Raw genomic sequence first — 19,129 nt, 5'->3', positions numbered from 1 at the left:
ATATCATAATCAAGTTTACGCAGGGCCGGATTTACCATAAGGCACTGTAGGCACGTGCCTACAGGCGCCTTATCTGATAGAGGCGGAAATTCCCCGACTGTCCCCTTCTCTGAGCAGAGCGGAAGTGTGATGTCACTCACCGCTCTGCTCCTGGCTCGGCTCTCCACTCCTAGCGGCTGCTTTGGAAAGGCTGATGGCAGTGGGGGAGAGATGGGGCTGGGCTCTTGCCGCCTTTGCCGGGACTGCTGCAAACCAATCCGCTCCATAGCAATAGCTGCCCACTTGTCTGTACCGTATACTCAGCGTGCAGACAAGCGGGCAGCTATTGCTATGGAGCGGATTAGTTTGCAGCAGTCCCGGCAAGAGCTGTGTGACAGCATAAGATTTGCAGAGCACCGCCTCCCTGTTTCCTCCTCTAGTATTGGTGACTTGCGAGTCTGCCGTGTCACACATGGACAGCTATAGCTGTACCGCGAAATTTAAGAAGAGTGAAGGAGCACTGGAGCGTGTCTGGACTTCAGAGCACTTTGAGCCACACAGAAGGAGGAGGAGGGGGACAGCAGAGAGACGATCAAAAGAGCTTTGTGGTAGCTGTCAGCTAGCACACGGAAGACCAGGAAAAACAGCCAGAGATCAGCCTGCCCTGCCTGCTTCAAAGATGGGGATATACAGAGGAGGACAGTGGCAGTCAAAGTCAGTGACAGAAGGTAATCTACTCTGACTGGCTTGTTCACTTTGTTTTAACTCACTCTTTTTACAACCCTCTGTGCCTCTCTGTGCTTCCCCCTCATGCCCAGTCCACCCTTTGTGCGCCCACCCTGTGCATCCTCTGTGTGTACCCTGCTCGTGCCCACCCTCTGTGTGTACCCAGCCCATGCTCACCCTTTCTATGCCCACCCTCTGTCCCTTCCCCTCATGCCCACCCTCTGTGTGTACCCAGCCCATGCTCACCCTCTCTATGCCCACCCTCTGTGTGTACCCAGCCCATGCGCACCCTCACTATACCCACCCTCTGTGTGTACCCAGCCCATGCGCACCCTCTCTATACCCACCCTCTGTGTGTACCCAGCCCATACGCACCCTCTCTATGTCCACCCTCTGTCCTTTCCCCTCATGCCCACCCTCTGTGTGTACCCAGCCCATGCTCACCCTCTCTATGTCCACCCTCTGTCCCTTCCCCTCATGCCCACCCTCTGTGTGTACCCAGCCCATGCTCACCCTTTCTATGCCCACCCTCTGTCCCTTCCCCTCATGCCCACCCTCTGTGTGTACCCAGCCCATGCTCACCCTCTCTATGCCCACCCTCTGTGTGTACCCAGCCCATGCGCACCCTCTCTATACCCACCCTCTGTGTGTACCCAGCCCATGCGCACCCTCTCTATACCCACCCTCTGTGTGTACCCAGCCCATGCGCACCCTCTCTATACCCACCCTCTGTGTGTACCCAGCCCATACGCACCCTCTCTATGTCCACCCTCTGTCCTTTCCCCTCATGCCCACCCTCTGTGTGTACTCAGACCATGCTCACCCTCTCTATGCCCATCCTCTGTCCTTCCCCCTCATGCCCACCCTCTGTGTGTACCAAGGCCATGCTCACCCTCTCTATGCACACCCTATGTGTGTACCCAGCCCATGTGCACCCTCTATTCCCACCCTATGTCCTTTCCCCTCATGCCCACCCTCTGTGTACCCATCCCATGCGCACCCTCTCTATGCTAACCCTCTGTGCTCCCCCCATGCCCACCCTCCGTGTGTACCCCACCAGTGCCCACCTTCTGTGCATTCCCCTTCTGCCCACCCTCTATGCTTCTCCCACCCGTGCCCACCTGTGCTTCCCCCACATGATCACCCTTTGTGCATACCCCACCCATGCCCCCCCTGTGTGCCCCCCTGCACCCACCCTTTGTGCTTCCCCCTCTTACCCATTCTCTAGGCATCTTCTGCCTGTGCCCACTCTCTGTGCAATACCTCCATGCCCACCCTCTGTGCATTCCTTTTGTGCCCACCCTCTATGCGTACCCCTGTAATTCCTATCATAGCTAGCATTATATTCTAGCTATATTGATATTAATTATATACTATTTATATAGAAAGGACATCTTCTAATTGGGGATGAGCTTTGGTGTTTTTCCAAAGTATGATTTCAATGTGCGGACCATGGCAGGGAGGCAGTTAACCTATCCTAGCCACCACCTATAGCCAATGTGCTCCACGTTGCTTTCCATAACATTCCATCTTTCCAATTCTTCAAACCCAGAGGGTGGAGGTATTGGAGGGACATGAAACAGAGTGTCGAGAACATTGGCTATAGGCAGCGACAAGGGTAAGTTAACTGCTGTACCTGTGTCCTGTACTGTTCCAGTGTCATCCGCTGTCCCCCATGCCTGTGCTGTGCTGTCCCGTCCCCGTGTCCTCCTGGTGTCCCCCTATACTGTCCCCGTTTCTTACTCTGTACCCCCTGTGCGCCGATGTCCCAATGTGTCCCCCTCTGTCTTCCTGAATCTTCCGCATTCCCCCAACTCCATGCCACACTGTGTCCCGAGTGTAGCTTCAGCCAAAGATGATGTACAGTAATTTATGTTATCACTTTAGCCAATGGTCTCATGGACAAGTCCATTGCTCCATCATCAGGCCAATCATTGCACTCGCTGAGTAGCAGTGTAGTGATTGGCCTAATGACTGAGCCATGGGCCCGCCCGCGAGACCATATACAACTTTTGTGTTGTTCGTATTATTTCCTTGTGATTTGTATTTGGCTTGTTGCTGGTAATATTGTCCTATATTTTGTAAATTCTGTATATCATTGGTAATATTTGCATATTGTTCTGTATTTTTCTTTGGGAATAGCTGCATTTCCTTGTCTGGTTTTATTTCATAAAAATAGGGGGCGTGACTTGGGGTGGGGCCTTTGCTGAGGGGCGGAGTTTAGGGGCGCCACAACTTCTGTGCCTATAGGCTCCTGAGCTGTAAATCCGGCCCTGAGTTTACGAGATGGTGACGTTGAAAGGAGTAATTTCCTGTCATAGCATATCATCATAATACAACAGATGCTTATAATAATATTGTAACTAGAAGCCATATCTATAAAGGGGATCAAAGTAGTTTAACTAATAGACTAAACAAAATTAACTGAAGATGAACCAAAACGAGCTCTCTGTCCTCTAGCTTCAGGACTTGAGGGATAAGGAGGGTAAACAAACAGCAAAAATACCACAAGGTGGCTAAAATGGCGTATCCTACAACATATGCCGTACATATATGTAGTAGACAATGGTTAGAATGAGGCTTTTAGGAAGTCTTTCATTAATATGTTCCTTTTAAAGATAGCAAGTTCAGTAAAGCGCAGATCATCCGATGATTTCCAATTATTAGTCATTAGTAATCAGGTGTTGTGGTTCCATAATTAAGTGACATGTTTGTTTCTTGTTAAGGGGATCTTGCTTCACAATATTCAGAGTAGGGCCATTGTGGAAGACAATCTGAAGTCGGGAATATAATGACGTTTAACGTATGATTTAAGAGCACTCCATCATTTTGCCGTATTTGGACAATCCCATAACATAGATGTCTCATAGTACCTTTGTGTTTGATGAAAAATGGTTTTTTAAACTTATAAAAAATGAGTTTAAAAAACAGGTTTCCTTTGCATTTTGACTTGTTCCCAGTATTCCCCTTAAAGAGAATCTGTAAGTTTAAAAATGCTATGAAAGAAACATACCATTTTATTCTACTCAATGTCCAAGGCCTCCTCGGTGCCATTTTCGCTGCTTCCCACTGTGGTATTTTCAGGAAAAGCCATATTGGTGCTGATAGCATGTACCACCAAAGTCAGCACGAAAGTACGCAAAATTTGGTGAAATTATGGATGGAGGACGTTTACATGCAAAACTTATTATGAGTTTTCCCAAAATTTTGCACACTTATTGAAATCGCATGCGTTTCTGAAAAAGCAGGCAGAAACGCTCTGTGGGCCACACAGGAAACACATTTGTTACGTGTTTTTCACTACGTTTTTAGATGTATTTTTAAAACACACAAGTTCATTCTTTCTTTATACCGCATGCAGTGCGCACTCTGCATGCGTGGCTTTCCTATCGTGGGAAAAACGGCATGTGTTTTTTGTGCTTTTTTTGATGTGTTTTTTTTTGCCCAAATAAGTAAAAAAAATTGAAAATGATTTGTTTTACTCGTTACATATGAATATAAAGATTAAAAAATGCAAAATGGAAACGCATGAACAACTCACACAGAAAAACACAAATGCAGCAAAAAAAAAAGCAAAAAACCACCCATGGCTAAGAACTGATGGTTCTGTGCATCTCTGCATGGACAAGTGTGGCCCCGGCCTTAGGCCTCTTGCACACTGCAAGCAATTCAGATTCAGATTCCGCTTTTGAATCTGTTTTTACTTCTGATTCAGATTCAGATTTGCAGTTTGCTCCTTGCACACTGCAAATCTGAATCTGAATCGGAGGTAAAAACTGATTAAAAAGCGGAATCTGAATTGCTTGCAGTGTGCAAGAGGCCTTACAGTGTCTCCTTATCTGTGTCAGGATTTATCTCTTCAGGGCCTCTGTTTCATTACCCTTCCTCTGAGTTTTCTCCCGGGAGAATCTTTTTTTGTCTTCACTTTCCAGCACTTGAAACCTGAGAAAAGGGGGCTAAAAAGCGATATAAACTCTCCTCATCTGTGCCGGCCTTGTAAGGCACTTGATGAGGTCTGTGAGAAAACGACTGAGAAAAGTAAACTGAATGGAGTCTCTTCTCCATTGCCGGATATCAGGCAAGGCCACATAGGCCATGGCCTAGAGAGCCAGGAAACAAGGGGCTGGCAGGTGGCTGGCACACTCATGCAGTCAACTTGCCAACATGTGAACTGCAGCAGTCGGGCAAGTGTCTGGGACTTTGGGGACTCAGGGGCAGCAAACGTCGGCAGCTTATTGTCTGTGACCTGAGCTGTCACTCATCATCATTCAAGTCCAACTCCGCCCTCCACCCAGCTCCAACCCATCAGAGCGGTTGGCATAGATTTGGCCCATAAATGGAATAAAAAGGATAACCATTCTGATCATTTCAGATGTAACCGATCCTCACAACAGATTGATAAAACTATTGACAAATTGGGCGTTTGTAGTTGATTGCCACCATGAACACTGTCCAATCTAATCAATCAGAAGGGTGATCATTTAGTAAAATTGCATCATTAATAAGCATCTTTAGATACATTGATTACTGGGACCAATAAAAGTGTGTGTGTGTGGGGGAGGGGGGGTTGCGGTTTGTCGGGGGCGGCTTGTGATAGCAGCCCTGGGTGGTAAAAAGTACAAATCCGGCCCTGCTCTCCTCTGTGTATCACATATAGGATACAGCCTGCTACACACACACAATTGTGATTGGCCAATGATTGGATAATCCGTGTAGTATGAGGGTCAGCAGAGTATGAATACTATGAGCAGACTGCGCAGGGAAACCTTCATACTGCACGGAGGTGGTTCCAGCCTTATACTCTGCCCTGTTGTGTAATAGATGTATTGATTAGAGGGTCCCCGCCCATGTATCACAATCAGTGGGTGAGGGGCAGGGAGTGTGGGCACAAGATGGGGCATAGGCACTAGTAGCTGCTGGGGCGCCTTTAGGCATAGGCAGTGCAGGCCATTGCCTGGAGTGCCATTGGTCCTGGGGGCACCATGTTGCTGTATTAAGCCCCACCCCTGAACAGAGAACCAACCCCTGACTAAGCCCCACCCTGCGTTGTTCTATTACTTGCTTCTGGTGCATCCACTTGGCGTAAGTTGCAGCAGCTGCCACTGTGTCCCTCTGTGCCTTGTGCCTCCTTCTGTCCCTTTTGTGCCTCTTTTATTCCCTTGTGCCTGACCACGTCTGTCTTTCTGTCTACCTTTGTGCCTCCGGTCTCCCTCTGTGCCTCCTTATGTCTCCATGTGCCTCCTTCAGTCCCCCTGTGCCACCTCTGCCTCCATCTGTGCCCGTTTGTGCCTCCTTCTGTGCCCTGTGCCTCCTTATGTCCCCTTGTGCTACCTCTGCCCCCTGTTCCTCCTTCTGTCCTCATGTGCCTCCTTCTGTCTCCCTTTTGTGCATCAATCTATCTCCATGTGCCTCTTTAGTCCCCATGTGCCACCTCTGTCCCCTGCACCTTCCTCTGTCCCCTTTTGTGCCTTCTTCTGTCTCCCTGTGGCTCAGTCTGTCCCCCTCTGTCTCTGCCTATTTCTGGTGAAACGCAGCCGTGTTACGATTTCTTTTTGGGTGAAATGCTGCTGCATTAAGATTATTTTCTAATGGGGGGGGGGGGGGGGGGGGGGATTTGGAGGCGCCACAGGTTTTCTCGCCTGGAGTGACAAAATGACTAGAGGCGCCCCTGAGTAGCTGTCAGCCAAAGATCCATGTACCAGTTCACTAACAGGGAGAAGTGTGTGGGGAGAGGTGGGAACTCTTTATTGTGATATTAAGACTAATTGTATTTTCCTTTTCTCTTGTTTTGCAGTGTTTACATCGTGTAAGTACATCACGGACAAGGCACAGGACTGCTTATTAGACTGAAGGCCAAAGCTACCCTTCTTTATTCATTAAAATAATACAGTAAACATAATTCATTAGGGGATCCAGAGGCTCAGAACCATATAAGCCCCTAACCCGGCCCCCAGACGCAGCCACCAATATAAACATGTCTCACCATAGATCACCATCAATTCACTGCAGGTATCTTCACCGAGGCAAATACTCACCTGCTTCACTTACTGACCCCCCTCCGGAGACCTTCCCCCTCCAACTGCAATGCCACAAAAACAAAAAGACTAGAAACTCATAAAGTGGGGAGAGGGAGATTGTCTGTAACCACTTTCCTGTGACCAATGCTCCACCCCTCCTCTTATAAGGACCACACCCTCTGGCTCATAACCAATCAGCTCTTCCTAACTTGCTGATTGGAGGGAAGGAACGAGGGCGGGGACCGGAGCTATGGAGGAGGCAGGGGAGCGGCAAGACTGACACTTACAGAGGTAAACAGCCGGCTGCGACACTCTGTGTGTCAACAGCATGGCTGGGTGATTTATAGGGGCATAGCAGAGCACAGGGGGAGCTTAGGGGGGATTGGTACAGCAACAGAGGCTGAGCAGCATATGCAGACCCCGCCTCTGTGTGCTGTTAGCATTCTTAAAACCCACCTCAGGTTCTCTTTAATGAACTATATCAAGCCTGAGTACCCCGTGGACACATCGGTAGGGATGTAGCAAACATCGAACTTTACGTTCGTGGACACAAATTTCCTGCAAATGTTCATGAACTGGACGTTCACAGAAGGCTCCATAGACTTAAATGGCAGGCGAACGGCCGCCGACTTTAGCGGTTAATAGCAAAGGCCCCTTATGTTCTACAAACTCCAAATTTGCAGGGTATGTTAAGCGGGATAGTGGGAAAAATACCTTATCGTTTTTTGAGAAATTTGATTTTAAAATTATTGTTCTGAGTGTGGGAAATGTTTTAACAGCTGCCAACATTTTTAAAAGAAAAAGAAAAAATAAATACATTTATATAAATGTAGTACATTATCTGTCATTTTACCGCAGTAAATTTGCTACTTTTTTCCTCTAACTTTAACATTGATTTTCTCAAAAACTATAAGGACTTTTTGAATTGTTTTCCTCTTGTTCCCACTGATCTCCTTAATATACCCTGCAAATGTGGTGTTTCTAGCACATAAGAGGGCTATGCTATTAACCGCTAAAGTCAGCGGCCAGTAACTTTAATGTAAAAAGTGCAAACGCAATTTTGTTTTACAAAAACATTTGCGTTAAATGTGAACGGCAAACTATTCGGGCCATCTCTACCCATCAGAAGTACCCCCGGGTATGTGCACCTCACATTGAGAACCCAGGCTTTAGACCTAATCCTTTAATCCAGCACTTTACCAACCGACATCCGCAGCGACGTGTTGCGTCTGGAAGTCATGTAAGTTTGTGGCAGATATTTTAAAAAAATGTCTAATTCGCATTGCAATTCCGTGCAATTTGTTCTTTGTCCACAGGAATTGAGCACAAGGGAGGCATACTTCCTGCTTGGCTTGCAGCCAGAAGTAGGATTACCGTGCATCACTGCGGTCATCTCCCAAGGCTGTTTTTGACATTGCAGTGTGATATGATCGCACAATAGCACAGCCACAAAATGCTGGTTTCTGTTGTGAACCAGCCTCAAGGGAACCTGAAGCCAGAGGGATTTGGAGGCTGCAATATTTATTCCCTGTTACTGTCAGTTGTCTGGCTGTCCTGCTGATCTCTCTGGCTGCAGTAGTGTCTGAATCATACACCTGAAACAAGCAGGCAGCTAATGCAGCCACACTTCAGTCAGAGCACCTGATCTGCTGCATGCTTGTAGAGGGGCTATGGATAAACATGTTAGAGGCAGAGGATCAGCAGGGCAGCCAGGTAATGTATATTGTATTATAAATTATACGCCACCCTCCATATCTCTCTCACCTCAGCTGTGCTTTAATCATTCTGATCCTCCCTCTACTGTTCAGCAGAAGTAAGAATGTCCCGTAATTACCATGGAAGGGTTTGTAAAACCTCAACCCAGGTTCACAAGGAAAAGGAATAAAAATAATATTAGTAATATATTGTCCCCTCTGGGAGAATTTTCCATCATTTTTCTTTTGATATGAAGTGGATAAATCCATCCAGCAGGGGCTGAGGAAGCAACATGTAAGGCTTCTTTTGTAGAGAATTTGAGGGAAGGTTGGAACTTCAGTCAAGCTGTTATTTCTGCTCCTGATTTCCTGCCCACAATCTTCCTGTCCACAGACCTCTTGTTAACAGACTTCCTGTTATCAGACGTCCTGAACAAAGACTTCCTGTCCATAGACTTCCTGTCCACAGGTATCCTTTCCACACACTTCCTGTCCACAGACTTCCTGTCTATAGATTTAAGGTCCGCAGACTCTTTGGCCTCAATTCATTAAGCTTTATCTAACAATGTATCAAACGTTTGATAATTTATCTCATGCATAAAATCTAATTTTGAATTCACTAAGGTGTTAAATATTTATCATATGTTTTATTAATAAAATGTTCAATAAATATATAACACCTTAGTGAATTCAAAATTAGATTTTACCCATGAGGTAAATTATCAAACGTTCGAGAAAGTGTTTGATAAAGCTTAATGAATTGAGGCCTATGTCTTCAGATTTCCTGTCCACAAATTTCCTGTCCACATACTTCCTATCTATATAAAGTAACTGTCCGCAGACTTCCTGTATGCAATATTTTCTGTCCAAAGAGTTCCTGTCCACAAACTTCCTGTCTGCAGATTTCCTGTCCACACACTTCCTGTCTACAGACTTTTTGCCCACATATTTCCTGTCCAAAGACCAACTGGTTTCTCCAAAATGTTGCCAAGGTCCATGTAGGTCACAAGCACAGGAAGTGAGAAAAAATCTCCTCAGTGGAACACAGATGGTATTAAAAGCTCCCAAAGTATTTATTTACTTACCAAAGGAAACAGTAAAATCCTACCCAGTGGTGGACCTTTGGTGAAGCTGTGAGCCAGCAGGCAATACTATAGATGGCTTCTGCATGTATGGAGTGGTGATGAACATCTTTAGTAAAGGAAATAGAAAGAGTAAAATAAAGTCAATGGAAGTGAAGGGGGTGATCTATCTGGTGACCCAACCAAAAGGAGCTTACTTCCTGATTGTTGTATATTTGTTCTCCAGATATGAAGCTGTAAATTCCAACACAATTAATAAGTTTTGACTCCTCCCACTGTTGGGTGTCCTCTGGACAAGCTCTTCACAACCCTCCATTTAGGGAAGAGGACTCACATGACACAATGGGTTGCACAACACTTAACTCAACGCTCCATGTAAGACCTTGCTATCTGGAACATAGCCACCAATAGAGGAGGGCACAGGTTCCTGATATTACCAGCAGAGGGAAGAAGAGTCCTGGTAGGGAGAATCCTTCACCATGTCAGTGATTAGGTGGCCCATCGGTCCAGAGAATCTGCCTATCCATGGTGATTCTTGATCATTGTAGATCAGCTTAGGACCATCATGCCAATCCCAGCTCAGGCCAAGCTATCTGGAGCATAGTACTGGATGGAAGCATGGAGATTAGGCAGTTGAGTTCACTCAGATGCATAGCATGGGTGCACAGTAATGGAGGTGCATGATCAGGTAGGACACAAAAGGAGGGGGACCCTGCCCAAAGGCTTACAATTTAGAGGGAGAGGTAGGGACACGAAAAGTAGAGGACCAGAGTTCAGCTGTGGGTTTAGAGCACTTGTGAGGGGGGGGGGGGGGGTAGGCCAGAGTGAAAAGGTGAGTTTTGAGGGCCTTCTTGAAGATGTTGAAGGAGAGAGTTGCCCTAATGGGTGGAGGTAGAGAGTTCCATAGTGTTGGAGCAGCTCTTGAGAACTCCTGGAGGCATGCATGGGACTGGGTGATGCGGGGGACGGTCAGGCGAAGTTCATTGGAGGAGTGAAGTGAGCGGCTAGGTGTACCTCTGAGAAAGATCGGAAATGTAGGTTGGACAGGTTTTGTGGACAGATTTGTAGGTCAGACACAGTATCTTGAATCTGATTCTGGACTGGATAGGAAGCCAGTGGAGGGATTAACAGAGGGGAGCTGCTGTGGTGGAGCGATGGGAGGAGTGGATAATTCTGGCTGCCGCATTCATGATGGACTGCAGAGGGGCAATTTGGGCCATAGGGAGACCACAAAGGAAGGGCATTGCAGTAGTCAAGGCGGTAAATTATGAGGGCATGGATGAGGAGTTTGGTGGTGGCAGAGGTCAGGAAAGGGCGAATCTTGCAGATGTTATGGAGGTAGAAGTTACAGGACTTTGTGAGGTTTTGGATGTGGGAAGTGAAGGAGAGTGCGGAGTCCAGGGTGACTCCCATAAAGCGGGCTTGAGAGGTAGGGCGAATGGTAGTGAGGTTAACAGTGACATGCACATCTGGGAAGTTCAGTGATGGCTGGGGTGGGAAGATCATAAATTTCATTTTGTCTAGATTTAGTTTCAGGAACCTAGCGGACATCCAGGAGGAGATGGCTGATAGGCAGGAGGAGACCTTGTCCATGGTAGTGGTGGATATATGAGGGGTGTGGAGGTAGATCTGGGTGTCAACTGCATACAGATGATAGTTAAAACCCATGGAGATAACCTTGCCAATGGAGGATGTATATAGGGAGAATAGTAAGGGGCCAAGGACCGAGCCTTGGGGGACTCCCACCGAGAGGTGGTTGGGGGTGGATGAGGACTCATTGAAGGAGGTCGTGAAGGAGCGGTTGGAGAGGTAGGATGAATGCCAGGTCAGGGTGAGGTCGTGAATGCCCATGGACTGGAGGGACTGGAGGAGTAGGGTTCCTTGAGGACTCTGCAGGGGTTCCTTGGCATTTTTCCCATCGTGGGGGAAGTATAATAGAGCACACTATAATAGATGGTACTGTAACAAGAAGCACTAAATTGGGGGGTCAGGAGACAGTATAATGAGCGGCAGTGTAATAGGGGGTAGTGAAATAAACAGCCACACAGACTTTTACAGACCATGCCTCCTGCAAAACAAATGCAGGGGTTCCTCGAGATCACAAAATTGTTTGCAGGGGTTCCTTGAGATCACAAAGTTCTTTTCAGGGTTCCTCCTGAGTAGAAAGGTTGAGAAAGGCTGATATACTGTGTCAAAAGCTGCTGAAAGGTCAAGGAGGAGGAGAATGGAGTATTTACCTTCAGCTTTAGCTAAGGCAAGGTCATTGACCACTTTGGTGAGAGCAGTTTCGGTTGAGTGGGCAGGCCAAAATCCAGATTGCAGTGGGTTTAACAGGGAGTTGGAATTGAGGTACTGGGTCAGGCATTTGCGAACCAGACGCTCAAGGAGTTTTGAGGCAAAGGGTAGGAGGGAGATAGGGAGGCAGTTATAGTGTAGTGAGGGGTCGAGGGAGGGTTTCTTGAGCAGGGGGAGTACAGTGGCCTGCTTGAAGTCTGAGGGGAAGGTGCCTGTGGATAGGGAGAGGTTAAACAGCGCAGTGAGGACTGGGGCCAAATCCGTGAAGTGAGGCTGGAGTGAATCAGAAGAGATGAGGTAAAGGGGGGAGGTAGTGGTATGGGAAGTCTGCAGTAGGTGGTTGACTTCCTCAGTGGTAGTAGGTGTGAAGGAGGAGAGGGGCTGATAGGGTGGAGGAGGAGCTGGATGGGAGGGGGTGGGAGGTGAAGATTGAATATTTCCTGACGGATGGAGACAATTTTGTTGGTGAGGTGGGTGGCTAAATCTGTGGCAGAGAGGGAGGAAACGGAGGGTGGGGGAGTGGGTTTAAGTAGGGAGATGAAAGTGGCAAAAAGACACCGAGGGTTGGAAGCTTGTGCTCCAATGAGCTTGGTAAAGTATTCCTGCTTTGCATTAGCAAGGTCAGTGTAGAACTGCAGCAGGTTAGCCTTGCACTGTAGGAAATCCTGGTTACTTTGATGGAGTGCCCATCCACAACCATGGTATCTCATCGGTCAGGAGAAACTGCCTATCCATGGTGATTCCTGGTCATTGTGGATCAGCGTAGGGCCATGCCAATCTCAGCTCAGGCCATGCTATCTGCATCACACTCTGTAGACTTCTGTGTACAGATGATGAGTGACCCATAAGTTGTCCATCATTTCACATTAACATTTTCTCTTTTCCACAGATGCTGAAACATGCAGTTATTGTAACTCTGCGGAGAACATCAACTGTGATGTTAAGTCTGGTTATGTGGTGTGTTCCTGCAAGCCTGGATTGGTCGGGAATGGTGTAATCTGCACAATCATGGCTCTGTGTGACACGTACACATGTTGTCCTGATGGCTACACCTGGAGTAACGACAATAAGCAATGCGTGGATATTGATGAGTGTGCCAGCCCTACACTGAACAAGTGTTCTCCAACAGACACCTGCGTCAACCGGAATGGCAACTACTTGTGTATTGCCAACAGGAACGCCCCATGCGGTGGATCTGGAACCAGCCCCTGCAGCAATGACGTAGATTGTCTGTGGATCAGTGGGGCAGCTCAGTGTGCTGACCCTTGTTATAACTACCAGGTGCTAAATGGAGCCAACCGACTGGCCACCATCAACTCCACTGGACTATTTCCCACTGACCGCAACCTTGTTGGTTGGCACCGTTATGTTGGCACTGGATCCAGCCTGAAGGAAGGGTGTGTAGGACCTCTAATGTGTGGTTCCCTGGAGCCCTTCAGCCTTCGAGGAAGCAACCCAAGTATTGGAGATGGAATCCAGATGGTGTCTCTGTTGATTAACAGGTTGTCAGGTGGATGTACACAAGGAGGCACTATTCCAGTGAAGGCCTGTCCAGGTGGATATTATGTCTACAAGTTCTCTCCTAGCCTCAGATTTGATGTCTACTGCACAGGTGAGAGTTTACCCCGCCACACATCAGACTACAGTGGCAGTGTGGTGGTCAGTTTGTACTACATGTTTTATTGGCTGGCGACAGTCATGTGATTACGTCTCTGTGTTGCTTGCGTGTAAGCTAAAACATGATGATATATATATATATATATATATATATATATATATATATATATATATATATATATATATATATATATATACATATATATATATATATATATACATACACACACACACACTTTTTTGGACTATAAGACTCAATTTTTCTCCCCCAAAAATGGGGAAAAAAGTCACTGTATCTTACAGTCAAAATGCAGGGTGTTCCTAACTTGTGAACACCTGCTAATACGAACCTCCAACCTGCTGTAATGTCGGGGATTCCCTGTACTGTGCCCATGCAGAGGAGGGCACAGGGGGACACAAAGGGACGTAGAAGAGGACACAAGGGGGACAGAGGAGGACACGGGGAGACACAAGAGGTACAAAGGGGGCATAATACACAAGATGCCCCTTCACCATGGATGCACCATGTGTAGTATATATATTTTTTCCCCTGTTTTTTTCGTATAGTCTGAAAAAAAAGGTATACATCATCAAATAAAGTAAAAAAAAAAAAATCCTTACAGAGTGATGCAACACACGCACATTGAACAGAAACATGTAATAATAATAATAATAATATATCATATAATAATAACATAATTAAGCTAATACAAGAAACAAAATTGGAAAATGATTACAATTAGCAATCAGAGACTGCATCATTCCTGACCATTGCTTATAGGGACAGTCCCTCTTTGGAAAGCCAATCCCCGGTCCCTCTTTCTCCCTCATTTGTCCCTCTTTCAGGACTGATGGACATATCTCTGTAAATATATTTATTATTCTACTTAAAATGTGTTTAATTGACTCTAAACCTTATTCCCATGCTTCCTAAAAATTGCACCTCATTCCAAATTATTATGCAAATCGTATTTTAACTACTTCCCTTCCCCAGGACAAGTATCTAGATCCCTGAAAAACACCACTTTACCCGGCAGGGATGTAGATACTCCTCCCTTGCCGCCGTGCACTCCGGCTCGCTCCCGCACTCGTTCTTGCCGCTGATCGCTAGAGGGGAGATGAACGTAGAACCCAAATAAATATATGCATAAAAAAAATGGCAATGAAAAAAAATACATAAATAGTTACCTTAGGGACTGAACTTTATTAATATGCATCCCCTGAGGGTATATTACTGTTATTTTTTTAAAAAAAATATGGGCTTGTAATTAGTGATGGACGCAAAACTGAAAAAAATGCACCTTTATTTCCAAATAAAATATTGGCGACATACATTGTACTAGGGAAAAATTTTAAAGGGACTCTGAGCACCTCTCATGGGGATGCCTAGAGACTCCAACCAGTACTGCAAAGTACTTAAAGATCAATACCTTTCTGTAGCTTGTGCTCTCCTATTTCATTTGCCATCTTGGCTATGTTTTAACTTCCGGGTCACCCTGTCTTCTCTGTTAAAGAAGTGCATCACTGAATGAAGCAGGAAGAGGAAGTGACACGCATGGCCATTGCAAGAGGCTCCTCCAGAGGGGTCATAGCACGACTTTGTTCGAAGTCATGTGGCTTAAAGGCATGCCCATGATAGGTGCTCGGAGTCCCTTTAAATGTTGCAATAACCGGGACAAATGGGCAAATAAAATGTGTGGGTTTTACACACAGTAGAATGTTTTATTTTAAACCTATAATGGCTGAAAACTGAGAAATATTGTTATTTTTTTCATTTTATTCTTATTATTCCCATGAAAATGCAATTAGAATAAAATAACTCTAAGCAAAAAGTACCACCCAAAGAAAGCCTAATTGGTGGCAAAAACAAAACAAGATATAGATTGTTTTGTTGTGAAAAGTAGTAATAAAGTTATAGGCGAATGAATGGAAGGAGTGCTAAAAGGTGAAAATTGCTTTGGTTTTTAAAGGGAAAAAAACTTGTAGGTAAAGTGGTTAAATGTCATAAATGTCATAAAGATGAAATATTTTGTTTTTTAATGAAACTCATGCATGGTATTGTGTCTCTGGGCTCTTTTGATCACTGAAATCGATCTCGGACTCCTCTGATAATTAGTTTGCCAGGTGAGCTGATTAAAGGAAAAACTACTAAAAAAGGGTGTCCCGCATTATTAAGCAGACCACCATTTTCAGGCAATGTGAGAAAAGTCGAAAAGTGTGAAATAGTTGAATGTCTTAGACAAGGTATGAAAACCTTTATATTTCACAGGAACTTAAAGTGAACCTCCAGACTAAAAATTGACTCAGCAGCACTGGAAAGGCCTGGTGTTTCTTTAACTGTTTCACAGCATCAGAACTTTTTTTCTCTTATACAAGTCTCATTTTTAGCTGCACAGAAGAAAACTGCCCGGGCATTTTTCCCCTAATGCTGTGCAAAGCCTGATGGGATTTCTGATGTTGTTGTTTTCATTCTGCTGTTTTGGTGCAATTTTTTTTCTTTTACATTTTGAATTAGACATTTGAAGCCTAGCGTGTGCAGCTGGGAGGGGTTATCAGGACACAGGACAGTTGGAACTGTGTCTCCTGCTCCCTGTCACCTCCGTTCAACCAACAAGATGGCTGCCCCCATGACAAAGATGGCAGCCCCCATGAATCACAAACATTTGCCTGTTCTTTTAAAACAGGGTGGGTAAGAAATTATATTACCTATCTATTCTAATTAACATAACTAATGTAACTTAATGACAGTATGTTTGTTTAGGCTGAAGTTCCCCTTTAAGTATGATCATCGTATTATAAAGATAGGGACACCAAGAGACAAATCTAGTGTAGTATGTACTGGTAATATGGGATGAAGTTGATAGAATAAATACAAATATACTCACAAAGCAGGGTTACCTCAAAGGCAACCACTGTAACAGCAGGTGGGGAGATTAGACCTGACCCCACTCAGGATTAAGAAGTCACTCTCCGTAGATCAGGAAAAATGGGGATGACACCCCTCCACCCGGGATGGACTTAGAACAATGTAACAGGAATACAGAGGAAACAATATAGTCACGTTTTAAAATGAAATACAGGCGATGCTCCAACTCAAAAGTCCTCTATGTATCTTTCACCAGCTGCTCAGGATGACCATATCCACAATAGGTGTCATAAACTCCAAGTATATATCCACAGCGCTAGGCGATCAGTGATATCTGCAGTTACACCACAGTTTGTATTCTCAGACATTGACCATCACCAAAGATAAAACCATAAACAGGTCACTCACTGTCCTTAAAAACATAGTAGTTTTAATAAAAATTCAAACAGTGACACATATACAATATCTTACTTTAGTGGTCCTTTTGACAGGGACCCTTAGTTCCCTGACGACAGCGAAAGGCCGAAACCGGTTGGAACGGAATTGGAGACTGGGCAAACGAACAAGAGATCGTGAGACTATTTGATGTGTATTGTTATACACTTTGTGCTTGCTATTACTAAGGGTCCTTGTCAAAAGGACCCCTAAAGTAAGATATTGTATATGTGTCACTGTTTGAATTTTTATTAAAACTACTATGTTTTTAAGGACAGTGAGTGACCTGTTTATGGTTTTATCTTTGGTGATGGTCACTGTCTGAGAATACACACTGTGGTGTAACTGCAGATATCACTGATCGCCTAGCGCTGTGGATATATACTTTAGGGATACGGAGGAGCCAAAAGAATAAAAATGTCTAAAAAGTTTAAAATTTATGGAGGCAGTGGTGGACTTACCTCCTCCAAACAGACACAAGATATGCCAACAAAGTTTAGCAGAACACATTTATTTACATACTCCAGGGGTAATGCAACGCGTTTCGCAGGTATGACCCCGCTTCATCAGGCAATAGGTAGGTACAGTGCAGGTCTGTAGCTGGGCCAAGCGTCTCTCTGGGCCAAGTGCCTCTCTGGGCCAGGTGCTTGGCCCAGCTACAGACCTGCATTGTACCTACTCTTACCTATTGCCTGATGAAGCGGGGTCATACCTGCGAAATGCGTTGCATTTTCCCCTGGAGTATGTAAATACATTTGTTCTGCTAAACTTTGTTTGCATGATCATCATATTGTTAAAAGATTTGTGGCTGACTCAGAGCACAGGGGTTTGCGCAGATAAAAGCAAAACGACGAAGGGTTCTGCCAAGCAAATGCATCAGATTAACCCTTTCCCTGCCAGCTGATTTGTCCTCACTGTGAACATCCACTGCTAAGCAGTTTTTAGATGTTTTGCACTCATTGGGTTTACTTAGGAACTTTGAAAAGAAAACCTACATGAATTAGGACATATTATATATTTATATAATGCTTTTTCCATAATGAATTGGGCTTGAATGCTGAAATGTTGTACTTTTTCTGGAGAGATCACAAAATATTTGAGTGAAATATGTTTAAAAAAATTAAATAAAAAGTAAAATATTTTTCTGTTGTGTTTATTTTTTTCAAAAAGATTTAAAATTAAAGAAGTATTAAAATGTTACTGTTTGTAAAATCCCTGATTCTGCTGAATCCAACAATACCAGATATGTATTAGTATCCTAGAAGAGTTTGGCTGTGGCGCTTCACTTTAAAACTATGGCTGCAAAGAGAATATTTGAGGTTGCTCCGTCCCCAACGATTGCACAAATTTGATTTCAACAATTCTCTGCGCCTACTAATAATTGGAACTGCCACTGATTAAAGTAAGCACTTTTAATAAAAATGATAGCCAAGTCTGTTTATATAGACTCCGTGGTTGAATAGTCTATTGACTCACGTGTCCCACCAGGTCCGGAGAGATAGAGGGTTCCGTAAGTGTAATACTGGTTGCGGCTTGCATACTCCTGGGTTCCGGCCGTGAACACTATGGAGATTGGTGCCGCTGTCAGTCCAGAGCCGCCGTTCGAGCGGGCGGAAGTCCTTCGGTGACGTCACCACAGTTAGAGGACCAATCAGAGCCAACTAGTTTCAACAGGCACGCCTGTCTTCTTCAGGGCATCTCACGAAAGGCACTGCATATGCAAAGTATGTGAGATTGCGAAGAGGTGTGCAACATGATTTTACTGTTTATTTATTATCATTCTGAATTCTAACATTGAGATTTGTTTTTTATCATTTTTATTAAAAGTGCTTACTTTAATCAGTGGCAGTTCCAATTATTAGTAGGCGCAGAGAATTGTTGAAATCAAATGTATTAGTATCCCACTTTTCCTGTCCTGAAATAGATGCTGCCAGTACAGGTATCCAGGTATAGATGCTGCCAGCACAGGTAGCCAGATATAGGCACAGCCAGTACAGGTAGCCAGATATAGGCACAGCCAGTACAGGTATCCAGGTATAGATGCTGCCAGTACAGGTATCCAGGTATAGATGCTGTCAGTACAGGTATCCAGGTATAGGTGCAGCCTGTACAGGTAGCCAGGTATAGGTGCCGCCAGTACAGGTAGCCAGATATAGGCACAGCCAGTACAGGTATCCAGGTATAGATGCTGCCAGTACAGGTATCCAGGTATAGATGCTGTCAGTACAGGTATCCAGGTATAGGTGCAGCCTGTACAGGTAGCCAGGTATAGGTGCCGCCAGTACAGGTAGCCAGATATAGGCACAGCCAGTAAAGGTATCCAGGTATAGATGCTGCCAGTACAGGTAGCCAGGAATAGATGCAGTCAGTACAGGTATCCAGGTATAGGTGCAGCCTGTACAGGTAGCCAGGTATAGG

General features: G+C 45.2%; 1 protein-coding gene across 1 annotated transcript in view; it reads left to right on the top strand.

Moving 5' to 3' along the window:
* Nucleotides 1-8,968, top strand: part of LOC137542094 (uromodulin-like) — a 71,701-nt gene extending 62,733 nt beyond the window's left edge. Inside the window, exons 7-8 of the mRNA XM_068263762.1 lie at nucleotides 6,500-6,511; nucleotides 8,811-8,968. Of these exons, the coding sequence (XP_068119863.1) occupies nucleotides 6,500-6,511; nucleotides 8,811-8,968 (170 nt within the window). The remainder of the gene's footprint in view (nucleotides 1-6,499; nucleotides 6,512-8,810) is intronic.
* Nucleotides 8,969-19,129: the final 10,161 nt, after the last annotated feature.

This window comes from Hyperolius riggenbachi, chromosome 2 (assembly GCF_040937935.1).
Source record: "Hyperolius riggenbachi isolate aHypRig1 chromosome 2, aHypRig1.pri, whole genome shotgun sequence".
NCBI classification, from domain to species: Eukaryota; Metazoa; Chordata; class Amphibia; order Anura; family Hyperoliidae; genus Hyperolius; species Hyperolius riggenbachi.
This window is presented reverse-complemented; position numbering and strand designations above follow the sequence as displayed.